Source organism: Rana temporaria, chromosome 7 (assembly GCF_905171775.1).
Source record: "Rana temporaria chromosome 7, aRanTem1.1, whole genome shotgun sequence".
In the NCBI taxonomy this organism is placed as follows: domain Eukaryota; kingdom Metazoa; phylum Chordata; class Amphibia; order Anura; family Ranidae; genus Rana; species Rana temporaria.
This window is the reverse complement of record NC_053495.1, coordinates 159,257,822-159,279,491: the sequence shown is the minus strand read 5'-3', so window position 1 is coordinate 159,279,491 and position 21,670 is coordinate 159,257,822. Positions and strand designations below refer to the sequence as shown.

General features: G+C 38.7%; 1 protein-coding gene across 5 annotated transcripts in view; it reads right to left on the bottom strand.

The window, feature by feature from the left end:
* CACNA1E (calcium voltage-gated channel subunit alpha1 E) overlaps window positions 1-21,670 on the bottom strand; it is a 265,360-nt gene that overhangs the window by 115,644 nt on the left and 128,046 nt on the right. For all 5 annotated transcript variants that reach the window (XM_040360246.1, XM_040360249.1, XM_040360245.1 and 2 more), the window contains exons 7-15: window positions 18,027-18,142; window positions 15,681-15,734; window positions 15,452-15,541; window positions 13,443-13,652; window positions 11,710-11,822; window positions 9,185-9,297; window positions 8,927-9,058; window positions 5,399-5,471; window positions 3,597-3,714 (exon numbers count right to left, since the gene is read on the bottom strand). In XM_040360246.1, the coding sequence (XP_040216180.1) occupies window positions 3,597-3,714; window positions 5,399-5,471; window positions 8,927-9,058; window positions 9,185-9,297; window positions 11,710-11,822; window positions 13,443-13,652; window positions 15,452-15,541; window positions 15,681-15,734; window positions 18,027-18,142 (1,019 nt within the window). The remainder of the gene's footprint in view (window positions 1-3,596; window positions 3,715-5,398; window positions 5,472-8,926; window positions 9,059-9,184; window positions 9,298-11,709; window positions 11,823-13,442; window positions 13,653-15,451; window positions 15,542-15,680; window positions 15,735-18,026; window positions 18,143-21,670) is intronic.

The window sequence follows — 21,670 nt, the reverse complement described above, 5'->3', positions numbered from 1 at the left end:
CTATCAATCACTATGGTATGGCTGTACACTATCTGTTGTGCACTTACTTTAATCGCAGAGGGAACTGTCTCTACCATAAAAGGGGCAGCTAGATGTGTTGGCTTCCAGGGCAAATGTTTCCAAAAATCCTCGGTTGCTCATTCAGGAGGCAAAATGGATCCAGCTTCCATATAATACTTCAGGGTTTGTAAAGGTCCCCAAGTACAGTGCCTTAAGTCAGTACACCTAACTACTGCCATGGCCAAAACAATGTACACCTTTAAAAGTCTGACTGAATCTCACTAAATGAGAAACATGGCACTTGCCTCTGAGTCTGCAATATTATTTCAACTGCCACCTTTTTTTGGGTAATATCGAGCTCAGTGTTCTTACACTGCTTCTGGTCATGCCAGATAGTCCCGGACTACTGGGAAGAAGTGGGTGCTTTCATCTCATCGGCGCTAGGCCTCCCAAACATAATCCATTTTTGGCGAATTACACCTATCATCACATGAAAAGAGACTGCTCTGTATACTCTTCTTCTATGTTAAAAAAGCTATTTTACTGACCTGGAAGGGTGCACAGTCCTCTCTGAAATCCCTCTGGTTAAAACGTATTAATGACGCTATCCCACTATATAAACTTACTTTTGAACTACGGAAACGGAAAAAAAACTTTCACAAAATTTGAGGTAGATGGTTGGCTAGTCCGCTAACTCTCCCCCAGCACTGATTGTACTACTCTTGCTTGACCATTGATGGGCTGTGCCTCAGGGATCTCTAATGTCTGGACCTCTGCTTTTGCTATATCCCGGTATTATACCTGAGCCTTGTACCACTGTGCCGACTTTATATTTTGCACTGATGTCAGTTTATTTTTCTATGTGTGAGTGTATTGCCTAACGTTTATGACCAGGTTGTCTGGTGGTATTGTTGTTTTTTTCGTATGTTTCTTTCTGTTTGTTGGTTTGTCTTAAACCTAATAAAAATATCTTAAAAAAAAAAATATTGAGCTCAGTGCTCAGCAACAAATGATTGCTTTATTTCTCTATTACAAAGGAAATGATACTTCTAGAACTTTTCTTATGTAGGAAAATTATGCAAGTGATAACGAACACTTCCAAGAATTGTGAAAGCATATTACCACTTGCAAGGTTGCCTGCCTAAACATTACAGGATTACTGCAAACTGTGCTCCCAACACTTCCAAAAATCTTAAAATATATACTGTAGGTTCTCTACACGTGTACATCTGTAGTCCTAGGTAAAGCTTAGCTTGGACAAATTAGAGATGTTCATATTGATTTGTGATCCATCTGTTCGATCAGTTGCTGTCATTGGGATATTTTGAATGATCAGTTTTGTGCTCCCCAAGGTAGGGTACTTTAAAGAGATAAAACATTTTTAGCACATGAATCTTCCTTTTATATTCCTAGGCTTGAAAACCTGCCAAGTCATTATGAGGAAGATCCACATCTTCTTGCTGTATTTTGTTTATTAAATGAATAGTATCCTATTTAACACAAGTGGTAAGAACACTGTAAGGTGGGCAACTAGATCAAAGGATCTAAGGCAGATGGAAACCAAGACAGAAACTATGACAGAGATGTCACCATGAGAACACCAAAAAGATAAAAGAAGACTGCATGCGTCTAAGCACTCTAGGCTCCACATATAAGTGAAATCTCACTTCAGGATCAAATGATCTTTCAAAATCCTCAATGACTATGCTGACAGATTTTCTGCATTTTGCTGATACCAAAACGTTGGCCACAGAGATGTTGGATTCCAATCACGGCTGCTCTCTGTAACAATCCACTTTGATTGGCTAGATCAGAAATCTCCAAACTGAGGCCCGAGGGCCGGATACAGCCCTTTGGACACCAACAATAGGGGGAAATTTCTACCACTGACACCAATAGGACATTATTCCTCCTACTGACACCAACAATGCAATATAGGGGATTACTTCTCCCACTGACACCAACAATGGGACATACTTCCTTCCACTGACACCAACAATCAGGTACTGTACCTAATAATAAAGACAGAGCATTGTTTATGTTAACTAGGCACAGTCTGGCCCCCTAAAGTCTGAATGACAGTAAACTTGCCTTACACTGCTTTGTCACCATCTGATGAAGGAGTTAAGCAAAAGAAAAGCCCCTTGTATAGGGAAGTGCAATCCTAGCTTTACAAAGAGTATAAGTTGGCTACCCTAAGTAAATAGGGGCATATATATTAAAGCAGATCAACAAACTTTACAGTATGCCTGTACACTTCTATATTCAGTCAAAATCACAAATCTCTAACGGCTATATTTTATACCACTGCCTAATGTTTTTCCTTTTTTGCCTGAAAGTAGGAAAAGATTATCACCTTAGAAATGTGGTCATGGAAGTATATTTGAGATATTTGTACAGTGCATAGAAGAGTCTCTGAATGAAAGCCTGAGTACTATTACTCACAATTAAAAAAAAAAACATAAAAAAGTTCTCTCATTCTGTCTTTTTGGTAGTGGTCTGGTTTTTCTTGCACACTACACCACAGCTGCACAAAGAACTGTTTGATTATTGATGGAATATATATATTTTTTAATACCAGTAAGAACCAAGCTTTCACCTATTCCCCAACCACACTCATTAACCTCCATCCCCAAGATTATACATCTAACACCCTTTGCTCCACATGCAAAGTTCTGTCTTCTATTTTTATGTAAAGCTTTTATTTATATCTTTAGAGTGTCATGACTAGGACTCTTGTGCTCCTTATTTATGGAACACTTTTACTACCGGCTGGGTGTGAGGAACGTAGCCCTGTGCAAAATCCTATACAGGACTAAGGTCTATCTCCCTGTCCAATGTTACAGTGCTACGTGCCTTCAACACCAAGCACCTATGCTGTCATCCCCAGAAACACTTCTACCCTTTTCCGGGCTAAATGATGCCCAACATTTTTAACCCACTTACTGTGAGCCCAGGGTGTCAAAGACATCACCTATAGGAATGTGTCATCAAGTCTCCCTGAACTCATAGGAGAATGATGTTCTGTGGATCGACCATTGTCAAAAGAAGATGAAGAGGACCTGCAATGTCAATTCAAAGACCCTTAGAAAATGTATGTATACAGAATATTAAACAAACAAACAGGTGGAAGGGAAAGGATGGTCCAGATGGGGTGGAGAAGGCTTCAAAGGAAGGCATTGGAGTTGTGCTTCAATCAGTCTTCTTCCTTTCCTAAATTGTAATCTGTATTCCAGCTACTGCTGTCAATTTCGCCACACCTACCACTTTATCTTTCAGTATGCAAGCTATTGTGGGCAAGGTTCTCATTCCTAGTGCTGCATAAATGTGTGCATGATATCCTAATATTGCTTAAACCCTGCATGGCTTCCCTTTTGCATGGGTTTATGAAAGATATAGAACTCAATAATAGTTGTACTGTAATGAAGACATCAATGAAAGTGAGATTTCATATACCAAAGACAATGCTAGTGCACTTGGATCATTCCAATGATAAACATTAGTGGCTCCTTAGTAATAGTAAAACATTGCTAATGAGCAGATACCCCAAATGTAAGTGTAAACATAATATCACATAACATTAATTGTAAGGATACAGTTGCCAAACAGGGTAAGAATGATGAAATAAATGGAAGACCACATTCCTGAACGTACTCCACCCTGTGAGCGAATTCCATTGTACATCACCTCGTTCCAATCCTCTCCTGTTAGGATCTAAAATACATTTAATAAAACAACTAGGATATTGTACATACTAGGCTAGAACTACATCTCATCAACGTATTTGCAACAATTAAAATGTCTTATGGCCATATCAGTCAATCAGCTTCCAGCTGTAGCAACCTGATAATTCAACATGTAATATGATTGGAGAAAGAGGCCACATATCATCCACTCCCCTTTCTGCTCTATTATAGAATGCACAGATTTAATTATTGACTTTCAGAGTGGATGCTTTTCAACTGCACCCAATCAGAAGTGTTACTATCTTCTCAGGTACATATATCATGGATTTTTCTTAAGTGAGTAGAAGGATATTTTGTTCTACAATATACCTAATATGGGCCATTGCCTATATTATCTATTTATTTATAGTCCATTACTATTATATTTATATATCCCTTTTTTTAGGCTTACTTTTGTCCAGTGGCGTTGTTTGTGCCTCTTCTACGACTGGCACGAAGCTTGGGTGTTGTGAGTGGGAGAACTGGGGGATCCACCTTTGGGCCACGGGTTATGTAGGGCTATGTCCCCTGCTTCTTGGGAACATTTCTCTCTCCTTTCCAACATAACTCCACCTAGGTCTAACCTCTGGAACCCATGGTATGCGATGTAAATTTGGTGTGTTATATGAATCAACACTGTGTATGAACCATTTAATAATTATGTTTTTTCCACCTAGTTATGTTATTCACACTTAAACACTTCCTGAAGAAGCCAGCTTTGGAAAAACATGTACCCTGTTTCCCCGAAAATAAAACCTACCCCTAAAATAAGACCTAGCGTACTTTTCCAGGACGACTGCAATATAAGCCCTACCCCGTCAATAAGCCCTAGTTTAAAATCCTATAACCCACTCTATTACAGTAGTACACAATGTACAATGTGTGTGTTTCTGTAACATAAATGCAGGGAAGAGAGCTCCGGCAGGTCACAAAAGCGCAGAGCGGTGCTATAATGAAGGTATTTGGCACAATTATATTACAGAAATACACACATTGTACATTATATACTACAGTAATAGAGTGGATTACAAGATTTTACAAGCATTTTAACTAAGTTAACACTGGGGATTCCTAACAGGCAGGTCGAGAGAGGGGAAGAGAAGACAGCACATTACATGGTAAGACCTACCCCAAAAATAAGCCCTACTGTGTCTTTTGTTACCAAAATTAATATAAGACCCGGGCTTATTTTTGGGGAAACACGGTAGAAGAAACTAAGTGTGTTTGGACTCATTTACAGTATAACAACACATGGTCAAAACATCTGCTTTATATATATGTATTGTATTTATATATCTTCCTTTGTGGATTCAAATCGCACCTTAAAAACCCCATCCTATTCGACTTGGTTTCTTAAATGTGTAATATGATTGGTTGCAATGAGCAATTTTACACATATCAGCTCTTTAGTACAGTGTTATGGATGTTGTCAAGTGTCTGAAGTAACTGCTCTTGTTGACCATAGCAAAATAATTGATTGTTTTGTTATCCAGCAGTGCCCTAGAAGCATAAATGCAGACTTAGGGTTCCCCAAAACCATGACACTTAATCTTCTATCAAACACTTCTCATTTAAGTACTTAATTCAAGCCTTTGCAGGCATGAGACCCTATTTACAAAATCTGAGCGTGTGTTTGAGTATTGGTTGAATAATCTGCATTAGGCAAGACTTACCTGAAAAACTGTCATGATTGCTGCAGGAAAGGTATCAAAATTTGCAGAAGGCGTGCCATCATTAAAATTAAATCTGTAAAATATGACAAAAATTCAGTTTTCAAACTCCAGGAAATCTATCTAGCTATGTCTTGTTAAACAGATTTGGTCAGTATGCAGGCAATCATTTGGTAAAATGCACAAAATTACCTTTGCATACAGTACTATAAATGTGCAGTTGCATAGGGTCAGCTAAGTAAGTTGATTACACCTTCAAATTAAATATACAGGCAGATCTAAACTGAAAATGTTCTAGCTTGTAATTCCAATCTGTTATCCAACCTACCTTGTGTGACCATTTCCTATGTATATACAGCATGTAGTTTTTATTGATATAATCTTGACATAGCTTGAATGAACAGCTAGTGGATTGGATACCATGAAATGTGTTGTTTGATATAGTAGGTTGGTGAGTTTCTAGTTTTTCCGGGATTTTTTCCCTTGCTATTGCTTACACCATACTAGCCCTGACTGCCAAAAGTCAAAGGTTTTTGAAAACCATACAGCATCAAGTGCAACTTATCCAAGGTCTGTGTAGAGACAGACTTATTCTCCACACATTCAATTGCAGGTTGCGGAAACCTTTTGGTCTCCAGCAACATCAACAAAGTGCAAACAATCTTCGCTCATCATCCTAAATCAATATTAGGCCTCGTACGCACAATAGGTTAAACAGAGGACAACGGTCTGAAGGACCGTTTTCATCGGTCAAAACCGATCGTGTGTGGGCCCCATAGGTTATTTAACTATCGGTTAAAAAAAAGCCAACTTGCTTTCAATTTAACCGATGGATTCCTAACCGATAGGTCAAAGCCAATCGTTAGTAGGCACAACCATAGGTTAAAAATCCACGCATGCTCAGAATCAAGTTGACGCATGCTTGGAAGCATTGAACTCCGTTTTTTCAGCACGTGGTTGTGTTTTACATCACTGAGTTCTGACACGATCGTTTTTTTTTAACCAATGGTGTGTAGGCGCGACGGACCATCAGTCAGCTTAATCGGTTAAGCGATGACAACGGTCCTTAAGACCGTTCTCATCGGATGGACTGATCGTGTGTACGAGGCTTCAGACTCCTAAACTATAATGGATCTCTCTCCCCCAACACACACACTTCCTCATACAAATGTCTGTTTACTCTTTTTCTAAATTAAATTTTCTTTAGGATATACCATATAAATACAGTACATAATACAGGAAAAGTTGACTGAAGATGTACCAACAATATTGTGCACTTCATAAGGCCAATGTCTATCAATATCTTTGCAAGTTATATCTCTGAGCTTATATTTAAAGACCCACTAAATTCCAGTGTTCAAAAAGTACTATCTTGGCTGTCAATCTTTTTGCTTGCTTTTTAATATCTAGATTGCATTTTTAATATCTAGATTGCAGTTTTCCTCAGTGTTTGCAGTCTACAACCAAACAATGTCTCTACCTTAAAGTAAACAATCATTCTCATCAGCTTTCAATACTAACACAACACAATATTCATTCTAAGCTCATAATTCGTACTGCCAAGTCATACGGGGGAATCCACAGGTATATGATCAATTCAATAGTGGCTTTAATCCCTTCTGGTTTACCACTTTTGTAATACTCATCTGCTGACCCTACTGCTTGCTATACATGGCCCGAATTTTGGCTAATTCCCACTGAGTCAACCCAAATTCAAGCTGTGGGTGGCCCCTGATCTGAAAATTAAAGGAGCTAGCCAGAATATTCTAAGCTAAACAGTGACTGCAGCCAATTAGAGTCACTGTTCAATTATTTTGACAGAAGCAGCAGTTGTCAGAGTACAAGATTTGGCATTGGAGATACCTTCCTCCAAACTGTTTATCGTGGATGGGGGAGTCTAATGATTTCTCTCGTTCAGCTTGCATTCATCCCATTAAACTGCAGCGCTTTAGGAGCCTGTTGCTGCTGACCTACATTTAAAGCAAAACTGTGGCTAAAAATTGAAAATGGATGGCAAACATCTGTAAAATAAGATGAATATACTTAGGGCTCATTTACACATGCTTTGACTTCAACACACATTAAAATTCCCGATGCTTCAAAATGCTTTATGTGTTTTTGATGGTTCAGTGATGCTTCGATAATGCTTTAACGATGCTTCAATGATGCTTTTTTAAAGCTTGGCAAATGTCCTGTGTGTGTTGATCTTCTATTGGTTTTAAAGGGGCCAAGTAGGACCCCAGCTCAGTAGTACCTCCACTCAGCAGATCAGTAGTAACCTCACTCAGCAGATAAGTACCACTCTTCTAAGAGCTGGCTTGACCCATGATTTTTTAGATGTACTCTACATCAAATGAAAAAAAACTGGTCAAGATAATATAATATAACCTAACAGGTACAGATGTGTTTTTAATCACCTAGTATCAAGTTTAATTCAGGTTTGTAGAATCCTATTGGAAGCCTAGAAAATTGTACCTCTTTTTCGTGAATTGATAAACTAGAAAATATCTTTTTGGGAATGTATACTGTACATCATTTTGTCTTGTCATCATAAATGCAGGCGGCATATCCAAGTCAACCTAAGCAGCTGGTGTGATTTTCTAACTCTCTCACTATGTACAATTAAGCTTATTGTTCTGTTAAACACTTTCCTACCTATATTAATCATGTATTTTCTTCCTCCAGAGTGTATAAGCTGTTACTTCTCATGTCTCGATAGATTAAGGGGCTTTATCATTCCCATAGTGGCAGTAAGCATTGTTTACTATATCCTAACACTTGCTGAAATGGACATGATCAATATTACAGTCATTTCAGCACATTTCAGCTTCTGTCAATCACCAGCATATGGGGAATTATATAAGGTTCATAATGATATGACTGATCTTGCTGTTGTGATACTTAATAGTGATAACATGTTAACTCTCTCTCTCTAGGCTAGGTAGTATTTATTATTTATTACAAAAAAATGCTTTAGAGATTTTATATATATATATATATATATATATATATATATATATATATATATATATTTTTTTTATCAGTTTATCATTTAATAGCACTGTAATATATTTTCACAGTCATATAAAAACACACACATTCTAACGTCAGTTTAAAGGCTTGCATAGACAACGTTTTAGTAGATTATTTGGGTCCATCAACAATGGGCTGATCTACCCGTGATAGTGCAAAGTACACAGGACAGATTCAGATGCTTTGTACTGTGCTCAACCAAAAGAAAGTTCAATGTGCCCCGAGCACCGCCCAGTGCAGACTGGGCACAGGCTGCATCTCAAAGTGTACCTCTAGGCAAAACCTTCTTTCTAAGTTTTTGATGTTATGGGGACACCCCCCTTCTGGGTACAACTGTCTAAGAGGTAATTTCTCTTTACATTTGAAGATTTCCTCTAATGTCTTGGGATAAAAACAGCAAAAAATAAATTGACTTGCGTTCTTTCTCTTATAAAAATACATTATAAGACTAACATATTATGTACAACAGTATATTTAATGATGTAAACACTGATGTACCTGCCACCATAGAGCTGCATTCCTAGTAGAGCAAACACAACGACAAAGAGAAAAAGAAGGAAGAGCAAACTTATGATTGACTTCATAGAGTTCATCAAGGATACTACTAGGTTCCTCAGTGAGGCCCAGTATCTGAAAAACATAGATAGCATGGACTGGTTACATAAACACAGATTGCAATAATACACAAAGACACTATACATTACAGGTGGAAATACAAATGCATGTTATATAATGGATGATATCACTTGCTCTTACTTTGTTACTTTAAAGATTCTTAGAAGACGCAATGCTCTAAGGACACTAATTCCAAAAGATGTCCCTGGTCTAAATATGGCCCAGAGGACTTCAAATATACTTCCAATAGTCACCTGAATAAGAAAAATTTGCTTTTTAAACTCTGAAAATAAACAGTAAAAACTTGTACATACTTTTTAATATTCCAAGTAAATAATATGTCTCATCATCATAGTGAAAATTATAAAGTGGCCCAAACTGACATGTATCTGGATGGTATTTTTTAAAAGGTCAGTCTATCCTAAACTAAAATTAATATTTCTCGTAGATACTGGAGAGTTCAACCACCTGACAGTTTCTTTTTTCTCTTGTTGGTTTAACCCCTGTGTTTGAGTTCCTGGTTCTCCACATAAGCTGTGGCCATTATGACAAGTTCCCATCTTCTGTACAGCTATTATTTATTTTATATTATGGATAATGCAAATAGCAAAAGGTGGATAGAACACCCGAAATTCTAGAAGCAGTCAGGAATTATGGCAGCAAGAACTTGCTGTTGAAGTAACAAAGACATATGAGAAGTTGAGGGCTGATTCAGGCCACCAAGCTCCATTGTGACTTTATTATTACTGGTGTTTTTTTCTCCTACCCCTAAACTCCCCTGCATGTTAGCCTATGTGCCCCCGCACACATAGGCTTTTAGCAGCATTTAGTGGCAGGAGAGTTACGTGGCAGGGAAAAAAAACACTGCCAGTCCGTCCAGGAGCTTGGGCAGAAAAAAATGCTTGATGCTTGTAAACTAATGTAAACATGTCTAAACGTGCATTAATGCTAGGCGCAATTAGCTCTTGAGTGTTAATTCATTTCAATGGCCAGAATAAATTGTTTACTCTGGCCAATAAAATGAATAAATGCCACTGTAAATGCGCCTAAATGCTTGTAAAAGCATTAGACACTTTTTTTTTAGCATCAGGAATTTTCTACAAAAATTCTGCTGCCAGGTGGAAGGCTTCTAGGAGGCTAAATAAACAATAACAAAACATGTAAAAATATTCCTATAACTTAACATTATTAATCTGATTTCAGACTAAAGTGATATTAAAGGTTCTTTAAAAAACAAAAAACAAAACAAAACAAACATTTTATATCTATCTGCTCTGTGAAATGGGTAAGCACAGAGCAGCCCCAATCCTCTTCTTCTGGGATCCCCCAAGTGCTCCTATGGGGGCACTTGTGTACTCTTGCTCCAAAACCGCACTCACTGTGTATATTGACACAGACCGGGCAGCTTGGCAGCGCCCCCACTCCCTCATTACAGCATTTGATTGACAGCAGTGGGAGTCACTACTGCTATCAGTCTGCCTAGAGAGGACGGGCAGAGCCAGGAGAGCCTCAGCTCTTGTGTACATTGCTGGATCAGGTAAGTATAAAGGAGAGGGGGAGCTGGGGGGATTTTTTACACAGAAGGTTTTTTACATTAATTCATAGAATGCAATAAAAACTTTTAGGCTTTAGAACCACTTTAATAATGTTCAGTAGCTAATAACTGAGGCTCTAATGCATTGGTCTTATTGTCATATCTACTACTAGTATGAGTTTATGTGGTTTCCTCTTAGTTCCTCCTTACTTTTGTCCACAACACTATACACTATTGATTTATGGACACTTCAGTTTTATTTGGTGTTCACTATGGTTAATGTCAGGGCTCTGTGAAGGACACTCAAGCTCCTCCACTCCAAACTTTTCAAACCTTGTCTTTATAGACCTGGCTTTGTGCAAAAGGGGCATGGTCATGTCCGAACAAAGAAGTACCTTCCCAAATTTTTACCATGAGGTTGAAAAAGCACAAATGTCTAAAATGTCTTAAGCTTTAACCGTAGCACCAGCAAGATGGAACTGCTATTGTAATTAATCAACTTGAGGTCAATGATGGAAGTGTTTATTCATTGTCACACAATGCAAACCTCTATGAAGATTGTTACATATACTCTACACCTTCTATTCCTTCTACCTAGTTAGGTTAAAGTATTGTATTTATTAAATTAAATACATTGAGGTAATTAAACGCAAGTGTATTTCAAAACATACTGTACAGATTAAGCTATCATTGTAATATTTACCTAAAATAAAGTGTAGACATAAATTTCTTTATCTTTTTTGCTTTTTCATATTTGGTTGATTGTATTTCCTGTATAGATTTTTCGCTTACTCATTTAGCTATGTGTATATAGTATATCAGAAAATAAAGAATATACAATCAAGGTCACATTTATATATCTATTGTTTTCAATCAGCCTGACACAACCTGCATACGTAATGGTAAATTTTTTAAAGCTTTAATACACAGCTGTGTTTATTTACAATAGGATGATTGCATCCAGTAAAGGAGCAACAGTTGTGTTGCCTATAGCAAAGTATATACATGTTATCTCACTTTTAAGCTGCTAAACATATTCATATTATATATTTGTTCATATGTCTATAGCTTTCTTTCACTTTGTTTTATCAATCAGGTATTGAAGAATTCAGAAGACCATATCCTTTCTCACCCCACAGTCGAAACAGTTGAAGGAGGAGTGAAAGTAGAGTCTTGGACCCATGCCATACATTTTGAAAGACATCTCCACCAAAAATAATCCAAGAAACAAAAATTCTGCATAGTCTGAAAAACAGCAAAGAAAATATGCATTTTATTAAGCACAGCTAGAAAACAGTAATTCAACGTCAATCCACATATGCAAGTGTTGCCTGTTATTACTATTCTTTTGGATCACTGGATATATAACAGAGACAGAGGTACAATTCAATTGGTAGAATTTCTGAAACACTTGGTTTACACATGAAGGAACTTTGTTCCCATAAATAAACATAATATAAACATACAAACTGTTCACATTGAATACCCATTCATGTTCCAGGCAAAGTAAAAAGTATAAAAACCCATTGGCTATGTTCATTTTGAATAACCATTCATGTTCAAGGCAAAGTAAATTAATTGAAAATTCAATCACAAAGTAAAAAAAAAAAACAAGATTTGAATAACCAATCATATTAAAGGTAAATTAAAAAGTAAAAATAAGAATGATTATGTTCATTTTGATACCCAACCATGTTCCAGGCAATGGAAAAGGACAAGATAGAAATTGTGCACATGCATGACTGCATTATTGAAAAGGACACAGATTTATCTTACAAAGCAAGCTAAGGGAACATATACAGTACTTTACAAACCAAGCACTCTCCAATCAATTAGTAAATAAACTATATTGGCTTAGTTCTGTTAGTAATACTTTCCTTCTACTCTAGATCCAACAAGCTAAGGGCAAATTTCCTTGAGTCCACCTTCTCACTGAAGGCTGGGTTGAAATCGTGGGAGTTCAGCTGAACTCCCACAATTTCAAACCGGCATTTCAGTCTGAATTCGGGGGCAATTTAACAGACATCTGTGCTGTTTCGTACACAGATGTCTATTCAAACACCCCCCCCCCCCGAAGTTGCCAAAAGTAGTGCAGGAACTACGGACAGTGCCGTTGCCAGAAATAGGCGGCAATGACAAAACGGCTAATGTGAAAACATGAAAATTCCTTGCAAAGTGAACAGCCTATTTGATTTTTGTAAGTCGATTTTCTAGTGAGGACTGCCTTTTTGTGGCTAAGGACATTAGCATCAAGATTGAATGGCTCATACAGATTGAATTGGAGATGGCTATCAAGGATGACAATATGCCATATGGAGAAGAAGAAATAACGAGGACCAGTATAATGATGCAGGGGCAATGAAGTACCAAGGAAACAGATTTTACCTTGAAAAAGAGGGCATTACACAGGCTTCTATGGGTTTCAAGAGAATATATATACAGTATATATATATATATATATATATATATATATATATATATATATATATATATATATATATAGGAAATGTGTTAGATTGGAGTGCTAGTGAATTTGTATCATTGTATCTGGTTCTGGCACAGCACCATCCATGGCATTCACTTCGAGCAACCATTATTAAAAGGTACTGTGAGCAGTGCAGCTTCTATCTGGACTTTCTTGAGTTATATAGAACCCTGCCTAAAACTTTTTTTCTTAACCTTAGATACAGTTCAAGTCTGTGTTTGCCAAGAACAGAAGTAGAGGGAAAAGCCCACAGGAGAAACCTTTTCAAGTGAAAAGTTGAAATTTCACCTAATTGTGGGGATACTTCCTATTTTGTCTTGTGGGCAGGATTTGAAGAGAAATTTGTTTTGGTTGAAGTTCTGGTTTGAGAGCATACTTACACAGGATATTTGAGAGCCATTGAAACTGGTTATGATGGACAATGGCCACGCAGGCTGTGTTTAATGCTACTACTCCCAAGACCAGCCAATAAAAGACCTGGGATTTAATCAGGTGCCGTACAGAAATACGTAATAGTCGTTCTTTGTGGCGGAAATAAGATGCACCATCCATTTTGTTGCTCTTGATACTATCTCTGGCAAGGGGAGTGCCTGCAAAAGACAAAAAGAGCTTAGTTAACTTCATAATCCTAAATTGTTAGAATCAGACACATCTATGGTAAAAATGTAAAATCATATAATTTCTACATTGTATTTCAGTTATTTCTAGGCTACTCCTATTAATCTGAACGATCTTGAAGTTTGTAAACGTGCTTTGTGAAGATCCGTACACATTTGATTCCTTGAATTCTTTGACATGTATTATCTATGTCTTGTTAATAGGCATTTTACAGACTTTACAGAACCTGTCTTCTAAGCTAGAGAGGTGCTGAGAAGAGGAGTTTCAGGAGGTGAAGTCAGTAAAGGAATCACTGCTTGCAGGCAGGCAGCAAAGTACCATGGGATATTTAGTCCTTAGAAGTTGAAAGTAAACAGCAGAAGAGAAGTTGCAAAGTATGCAGGAATCTAGGAAGTTGTAGAAAGTAATGACCAGCAGACAGGCAGCAATCAGACCATGAAGGAGATTTTTCAAGTAATCTTCTATTGGATTGTTAAATTTTTTTAGAGAGAAATTACTACTAATCTACTTATTGTTTCCTGCTCGAAAGTGAATTGCTCAAAGATGGCTGTCACCTAGCCCTTCAACTTTTTTGCAATGGTGTAATACAGTAAATGCCATCTTAGAAAGGGGAAAGAAATCCTATCAACATAGGGGTTGCCTGTTTTTTTTTAAATGTGTCCCCTTGGCTATCCTCAGAATTGGCTCCACCCACCTCAAATCTTTTCAGCCTGTTCCATTGACGGCGTTACTGCTCTACTGTGCATACCATGTATCTACCGTTTGCTGTCCCCTATGCCATCTTTCTTTTCGGCCTATCAGGGTGTATCACTTATAATGCCATCCATTATACATTTCTGCTGGTTGTGGCTATTCTTGGCTTGTGAACCGGAACAGACTGTACTCTGCTTATTTGTTTTCTTTTGTCTACTTAGCTGTTGGAAAATTGCAAAAGCTTAATAAAAACTGCTTGATTAAAAAAAAAAAAAAAACACACGCACATATATATATATAAATGTATATATATATATATATATATATATATATATATATATATATATATATATACATATAGTTTGTATTGCTATTACAATGCTGATGTTAGTGTAAGCTGTGACCATAGAACTCCTTAAGACCCCTTTCACCCTGGAGGCTTTTTTTCAGGCGCTTTAGTCAGCTGCAATCCAAGTGTGAATGCACTCAGGCTGCGTTGGCAGGGCATCAAAAAAAGTCCTGCCAGCAGCTTCTTTGAAGCGCTTTAGGAGCGGTGAATACACCGCTCCTAAAGCGCCCCTGCCCATTGAAATCAATGGGCAGTGCTGCCGGACCGCCGGCAAATCGCCGCTATAGCAGCCCTTTGCGGGCGCTTTTAACCCTTTTTCAGTCGCTAGCCCCGCTAGCGGCCGAAAAGCGCCGCAAAAACTAGCGGTGCTTTACCGCTGACGCCTGGGTAATTTCAGTGTGAAAGCACTCTTAAGGTATTTCATTATGATACTAATCACAATGTTAAAAGATTCAATAAAAACACTTTTTAAGTGTTTCTATAAGGATTGGTTCCATGGTTCCACCATAATACCAGATTTGTAGACTCTATTGTTATTTATTTTTTTACATAGAAAGCTTATTGTCTCAACACCCACAAAGAGTCAATTAAAACTGAAGTTACCAGGTATCACAAAAATAGACCCTATTCTATTCTCGGAACTACACAGAAAGGTCAAATTGGAAAAAGCAACCACAAAATGTTTCTTGGAGGATACCTTTACATTAAAAAAAGAGAGGGACAACTCACCAACCGAGGATATATCAACACAGTGGTCCTCATTTGACTCCCGGTTCAAGGTTTCTGTTCTACTCCTCTTAATTGTTGCTCTTCTGAGAACTGCAAGTACAGGACACAAGGAACAAGTCAGCCTGTTCTCTCCAGAAAAATATTTTCAATTGAACATTATGTACAGAAATGTTAAATGCTTTATGGGGCTGGGTGACTAAGCAACCTACAAAACAATGACCCATCTTACCTTCTAAAGCTGAGGTGCCAGAATTCTTATTTTCTTCTGCTAGCATCACTTCCTCTGTATAACAAAAAACATGGAAATTGAAGTGTAAAGAACTTAAACAGAAACGTTTATTGCCGCAAAAAAAAAAGGCTGGATCATACACTCTTTAAAGGGTTTACATTTAATTTTTATGTGGATGCAAGTAGACTGAGACATTCCCCAGTTTATGTTTGTCAGTTAGACCTCTGCACTTGATTTAACTATGGTCATGTATTACAGCCATTGATGGAATTACCCCCTAGCTGCTAAATCCTTGGCTCATTTGATATTATAGAAAAATCTAGGACCTTAAAATATAGCAAAATCTAAAACTTTTTTTAGATAGGGTAGGGAATGGTAGAGAGGGTAGGCAATAGATAAAACATAACTATTATACTTTTTTTGCCATCCGTGTGGCATTGTGGAGACTTCTCTTCACTTCCTGTCCTGCGGACACAGCAGGAATGAAAAATGATGGAAACACCCTGTTAGGCAGTTGCCTCTGCAACATATGTCCTCATTGAATGATTTTCTTTTCCTGCTCTGATGACTAAAAATTTTGGTCTTTCCCTTACTTTCAGTCCCAGTAAAAATTGTCACCAGGACAAAGACAAAGTGAATCTTCCTGGTGGGGGACACAGAAAGCAATTAAAAACCTGACAGGGGTTCTAACCATGTCATCCAAAAATAAAAATGAAAAATGGATTAGATATTTTTGAACCTGAACTGAACCTGAATTGAAAGACATTTTAAACCAGTCCTCTCAACCTTTTTACCCCAGAGCAACCCTTAAAAACAATATCCGGTCTCAGGGAACCTTTGATAGAAACAACTCATCGGGCTTCAGTGGGAAAAATTCCCCCTGTATTGATGGTCAGAATGAGCCCCATTGGTGTCATGTCAATTGGTGTTGGCTCCAGAACTATGCAAGCCACAGCTCAAGGAACCTCTTGAGGAACCCAAAGGTTCAACGAAACCCAGGTTGGGAACGGATGCTTTAAATCTTTTCTGAGAGACATATGAAAGCAGCCATTGATGGCAACCTTCTAAAAGTTTGAGTTGCCTGGCTGTTAAACTGACTTTCCAGATTTACACATTTTTGGGTCACTAACCTGGAACATGTATACAAATATTCCACATAAATTCCAGACATAGGGGGGGGGGGGGGTGTACTAAAACTGGAGCATGCAAAGTCTGGTGCAGCTCTGCAGAGAAACCAGTCAGCTTCCAGGTTTTAGGCCTCAAGTACACTGGACATTTTTTTACGTTTTTACAGCAGCTGTCTTTGGCAGTAGACGTTTTTTTCGTCATTAAACACTCCATCATATTATCCTATGTGTCCATGCACACATAGGCTGTTATCAGCAGTTTTGGGCAGTGGCGTTTTTGAGCAGCAAAAAAACCCCCAAAACTAGTGGGTTCTGAGAGACGTTTTTCAGCTGAAAAAGCGCTCTAATGCTGATAAGCGCTGAAAAACATTGATAAACGCAGATAACTGCTTAAAAACGTCACTCACCAGCAAGTTGTTGTCCTCCAATGCTTCGCACGGGGTCATACTTACTATAAGACATTTGTGTAAGAGAGCCTATATTGGCACCAAAAAATAAATAAAAAAAACCCTCTTTTGGCTATATCCGGGGAAAAAGCATGCAATACTGATGGGGCACTCAGAAGGCAGTCAGGGCTGAATAGGGGAATACACTGGGGTTGATTTACTAAAGGCAAATCCACTTTGCACTACAAGTGAACTTGGAAGTTCAGTCACAGTAGATCTGAGGGGGACATGCAAGGAAAATAAAAAACAGCATTTTAGCTTGCACATGATTGGATGATAAAATCGTCAGAGCTTCCCCTCATTTTAGAGCTTCCCCTCAGATCTATAGCGACTGCACTTCCAAGTGCACTTGTAGTGCAGAGTGGATTTCCCTTTGGTAAATCAACCCCACTGTGTCAGCTCACAACATGGCAGACCAATGGGTTTTCTGTACTTGTAGCATTTATAAAGAGTTAAATCATAAGCAAATGTGCATATATTACAGAGATTTACTGTACATGTTTTTTTTTTGCTTAGACATACACTTTAAGCTTAACTATCAGACATTCTTTTTAAGCATCTGTACAGCTACAGAAACTTTTACATACTAGACATAGCAATAAATGGTTTACTTTGCTCTTTAAATATAGCAAGTTGAGTTGCAGGGTTAATGGTCCTTTAACATTTTCTCTTGTCCAAATGATTTTATGAGAATCTGAAGATGAAATGAGTTGTGAAGAGCCTTTGTCATTACTAAGAAGGCTTAAAAGATAAGTGCGGAGATATTCACTCACCAGCTTTATCTATCCATGCTCGATATCCATTCAGTTCCCTTTCAATCTGCTGCTGCCTGCGCAACTTCATGAAGGCCCTCCTGTTCTCCACACGCTCCCTCTCTTTGGCAAATTCACTGCAAACAGAGGTGTTAATTAATACTGAATAAATTGAGCATTAATCCTCTGTTCTAGGGCAGAAAAGTGGAAAAAATAAATGTCACACGATAACATGGGTTCTTTGAGGTAAACAGGCTACAGTTAAATTAAATCAAGCAGATGGCAGCCATATCTAAAGCACTAATTAAAGTGCAACTTCAGAAACTAAACTACTGTACATGACTGTTTTACCCACCACTTATCTCTGCATAGCCAGGCAGACAAATCCATATTTATAATTTCATCTTTGAAGGTTTCTGCATTACCACACTGCTGATTTTTTGCCCATTGAGCAGACAGGTGACAAAGGAAGCCACATAACCAAACACAAAATAGTGGTCTCATCTTCCTGACTGAAGAATGTCAATGAATCACAGAACCAACAGGAAAAACTGCAAATGCATTGGCAGGTAAAACACCTCTCATGTATGTATTGCAGTTTTGTATTTTGTTGTTTGATTGGAACATCCCTTTGACTTGTGTTACCAGCACACCTCAATCTTAATGCAAAAAAAAAGGTCTTTATTGACAAATTTTCAGCATGTCTTATAGGGAACATGCAACATTTTAGAATCACCAAAGGGTTCCTTCAGCCAGCAGAGTGACATCTTGTTTCAAAATTTGTACTTGTACTGTACACTTATATCCGGTTCACACAGGGGCGGCACGATTTTGGGGGCGACTCGGCAAAGCGATCTCAAGACGACTTCAGAGGCGACTTGCAAAATGACTTCTGTATTGAAGTCAATGCAAGTTGCCCCGAGTCGCCCCCAAAGTCGTGCAAGAACCTTTTTCTAAGTCGGAGCGACTTGAGTCGCTCATATTAGAAGGGTTCCATTGAACAGAGCGGAGTGCGACTTGTCAGGCAGCTGAGTCACCTGACGAGTCACCCCTGTGTGAACCCTCTTTGATGGCTCTGATGTTAACCCATGTTCTGATACCTTGATGGTGCAAACAGCTAGGCATGGGGTTTTTTCAGTCAGGTGCATCAAGTCCCACTCAGTCCTCACACATTAATCAGGCAGATCATTTCTTTTGTGTTTTTTATTTGCTTTGTAGAGCTGGGATAGGGATTGGGAAAAGACTTTGGGGTACCCAGAACCAGCAACTTGAATGAGTACACTATCTTGCAATGGTTAACTGATATAAAGCAGAGCACAGGACTTACACTATGGACACAAACCTGGCATCAGGTCTGGAACAGTCCCTCTAGAAATAGAGGTGCAAAGGCAACAGTCTCTCTCCCAAGATTTCTCCTAAGCCTACTCACTATGTCACAGGCAATCTGAAGGTAGGGTTGCCACCTCACCCCTTTAAAACTGAACACATATTAATTACACAGGTTCTGTGGCTGATTAAGGTGGTCATTAAACTCACTTGGTGCCTAATCTGCATTAAAATAGCCTCAGAACCCGTGTATTTCATATGTGTTTGGGTTTAAAGGGATGAGGTGGCAACTCTATCTGAATGCCTTACTCCTGCTTTAGGTGACACTGGCACAAAAGCATCCCAGAAAGATCCTCTTTGGATGTTGCTGGGTGTTCCTTTGAGGTGATTGTTGAGCTAGAATCATCCAGGACTTCTTAAAGCTTCTCAGAGCCTTAGAAGGTTTAACAACACATCCAGGCTAGGTCACTCTCCAGCACGCAAAGGGCCCTGCTACTCTCTGCTCCAGCCCATATGTACCAATATCAGCCCTCTGCTGGTAATGCACTTAACCAGGGATTGGCTGAGGCTGTATCCAGGGCCATCTCAGACTCTACCCTCTCCACCTACTATGTTCCAGAGCTTTCTGGAAAGACAGGGGGAGACAGGCAAGAGTGCATCTGCAGAACCCAGAGTACACAAAAGCAACCCACAATCTCTACTGACTACAATAGAGCCCAAAAACAACTACATTGATCTATTTTGCCCCATACACACGATCGGAAATTCCGACAGCAAAAGTCCGGTTTGAGCTTTTGAATGGAAATTCCGACCGTGTGTATGCTCCATCAAACTTCTGCTGTCGGAATTTCCGCCAACAAAAGATTGAGTGCTGGTTCTCAAATTTTCCAATGGAAAAGATTCCTATCGGAAAATATGAACCTCTGTAGCAATTCCGATGCGCAAAATTCCGACGCATGCTCGGAAACAATTTGATGCATGCTCAGGAGCATTGAACTTAATTTTCGCGGCTCGTTGTAGTATTGTACGTTACCGCATTCTTCGCGGTCGAAAGTTCCGAGAACTTTTGTGTGACCATGTGTATGCAAGCCAAGCTTAACCGGAATTCCGTCGGAAAAAACATCCAAGGTTTTTCCAACGGAAAATCAGATCGTGTGTATGCGGCATTACTTATCTCACTAGCACCTAACTAGGAGGGTGCTACCCTAATTGGCAATAAAGGCAGAATTACTGTGAGAAGATTGAGGTGTGCTTGTAATATACTTTCTTCTCCTTGCTGTGGCGCCATCCACAAGTACTTTAAAAACGACACGTATTGCAACCTAAGTCCAGTAAGTCCACACAAATGCATGCTCAGCATATTTATAAGGTAAATACCGTAGGTTGGGAGGTATATTACATAGTAATATAACAATAAAATAACAATAGACCTAAAAGGATGAACCCTGCCATTGTGATAAAATAAGGAACTACATTACAGTCTACCATTAGGAACACTTTCCTTAGCATCCATGATCAATATACTGATAAAGGACTTGGGATGATGCAAAGGCAAAAGTAGAATGTATAATACCTTTTTTTTTACAGAAAATACTGCAGTGTACTTCTCAGTACATTGTAAATAAATTGGCATTTACACAATTCTTTCTAAGGCACCACTAGCCCTGAAGCAAAGAATACAAAGACTTGTATGTCCTGCCTCATTATTTAAGGGCAGAACGCGTCTAAGCAATATTTCGGTATGGCGCTGAGTCCCCATGGACACTGCAAATTTCTTAAAGGGTGAGAACTGATGTCTAGTTAGCACTAACCCATTAGACCAAGTCCTCCTCCCCCACCCAAAACTAACACTGCAGCACAAACAATAAGCTATTTACTTATTCTGGAGCTTTTGCTGTTGCCATGGAAACCCAGTCAAATGAATAAAACTGGGATGAGCAAGTTCTAGATACTCTGTTAAGTAGAACACTCTAGTAAATAATATAACAGAGAAGAACATGATACAATCCACAGGCATAGCTGGTATATTGCAATTATTTAAAGAAGAAGTATGGCCAAAAAGACCCAGAATTCCCTGGGGCGATCCCTTTTATCTGAGCTCAGGCCCAACCCATCCCCCCAACTAACCAATCCTTCCGTGACCACCGCCTTGTCCAGTACCTGGCCATGCCCCCATCAGTCAAGGCTCTCTTTCCCTAAGGGGCTCAAGAGGCCTTCATTTTTGTCCATACTTCTCCTATGGGTCACAGGAGTGCAGTTTGTTCTACACTCCTGTGACCCGTTCCTGTGATGACATCACAGAACCAGTCCAGTCTCTGAAAAGATCCCGACCAATATGG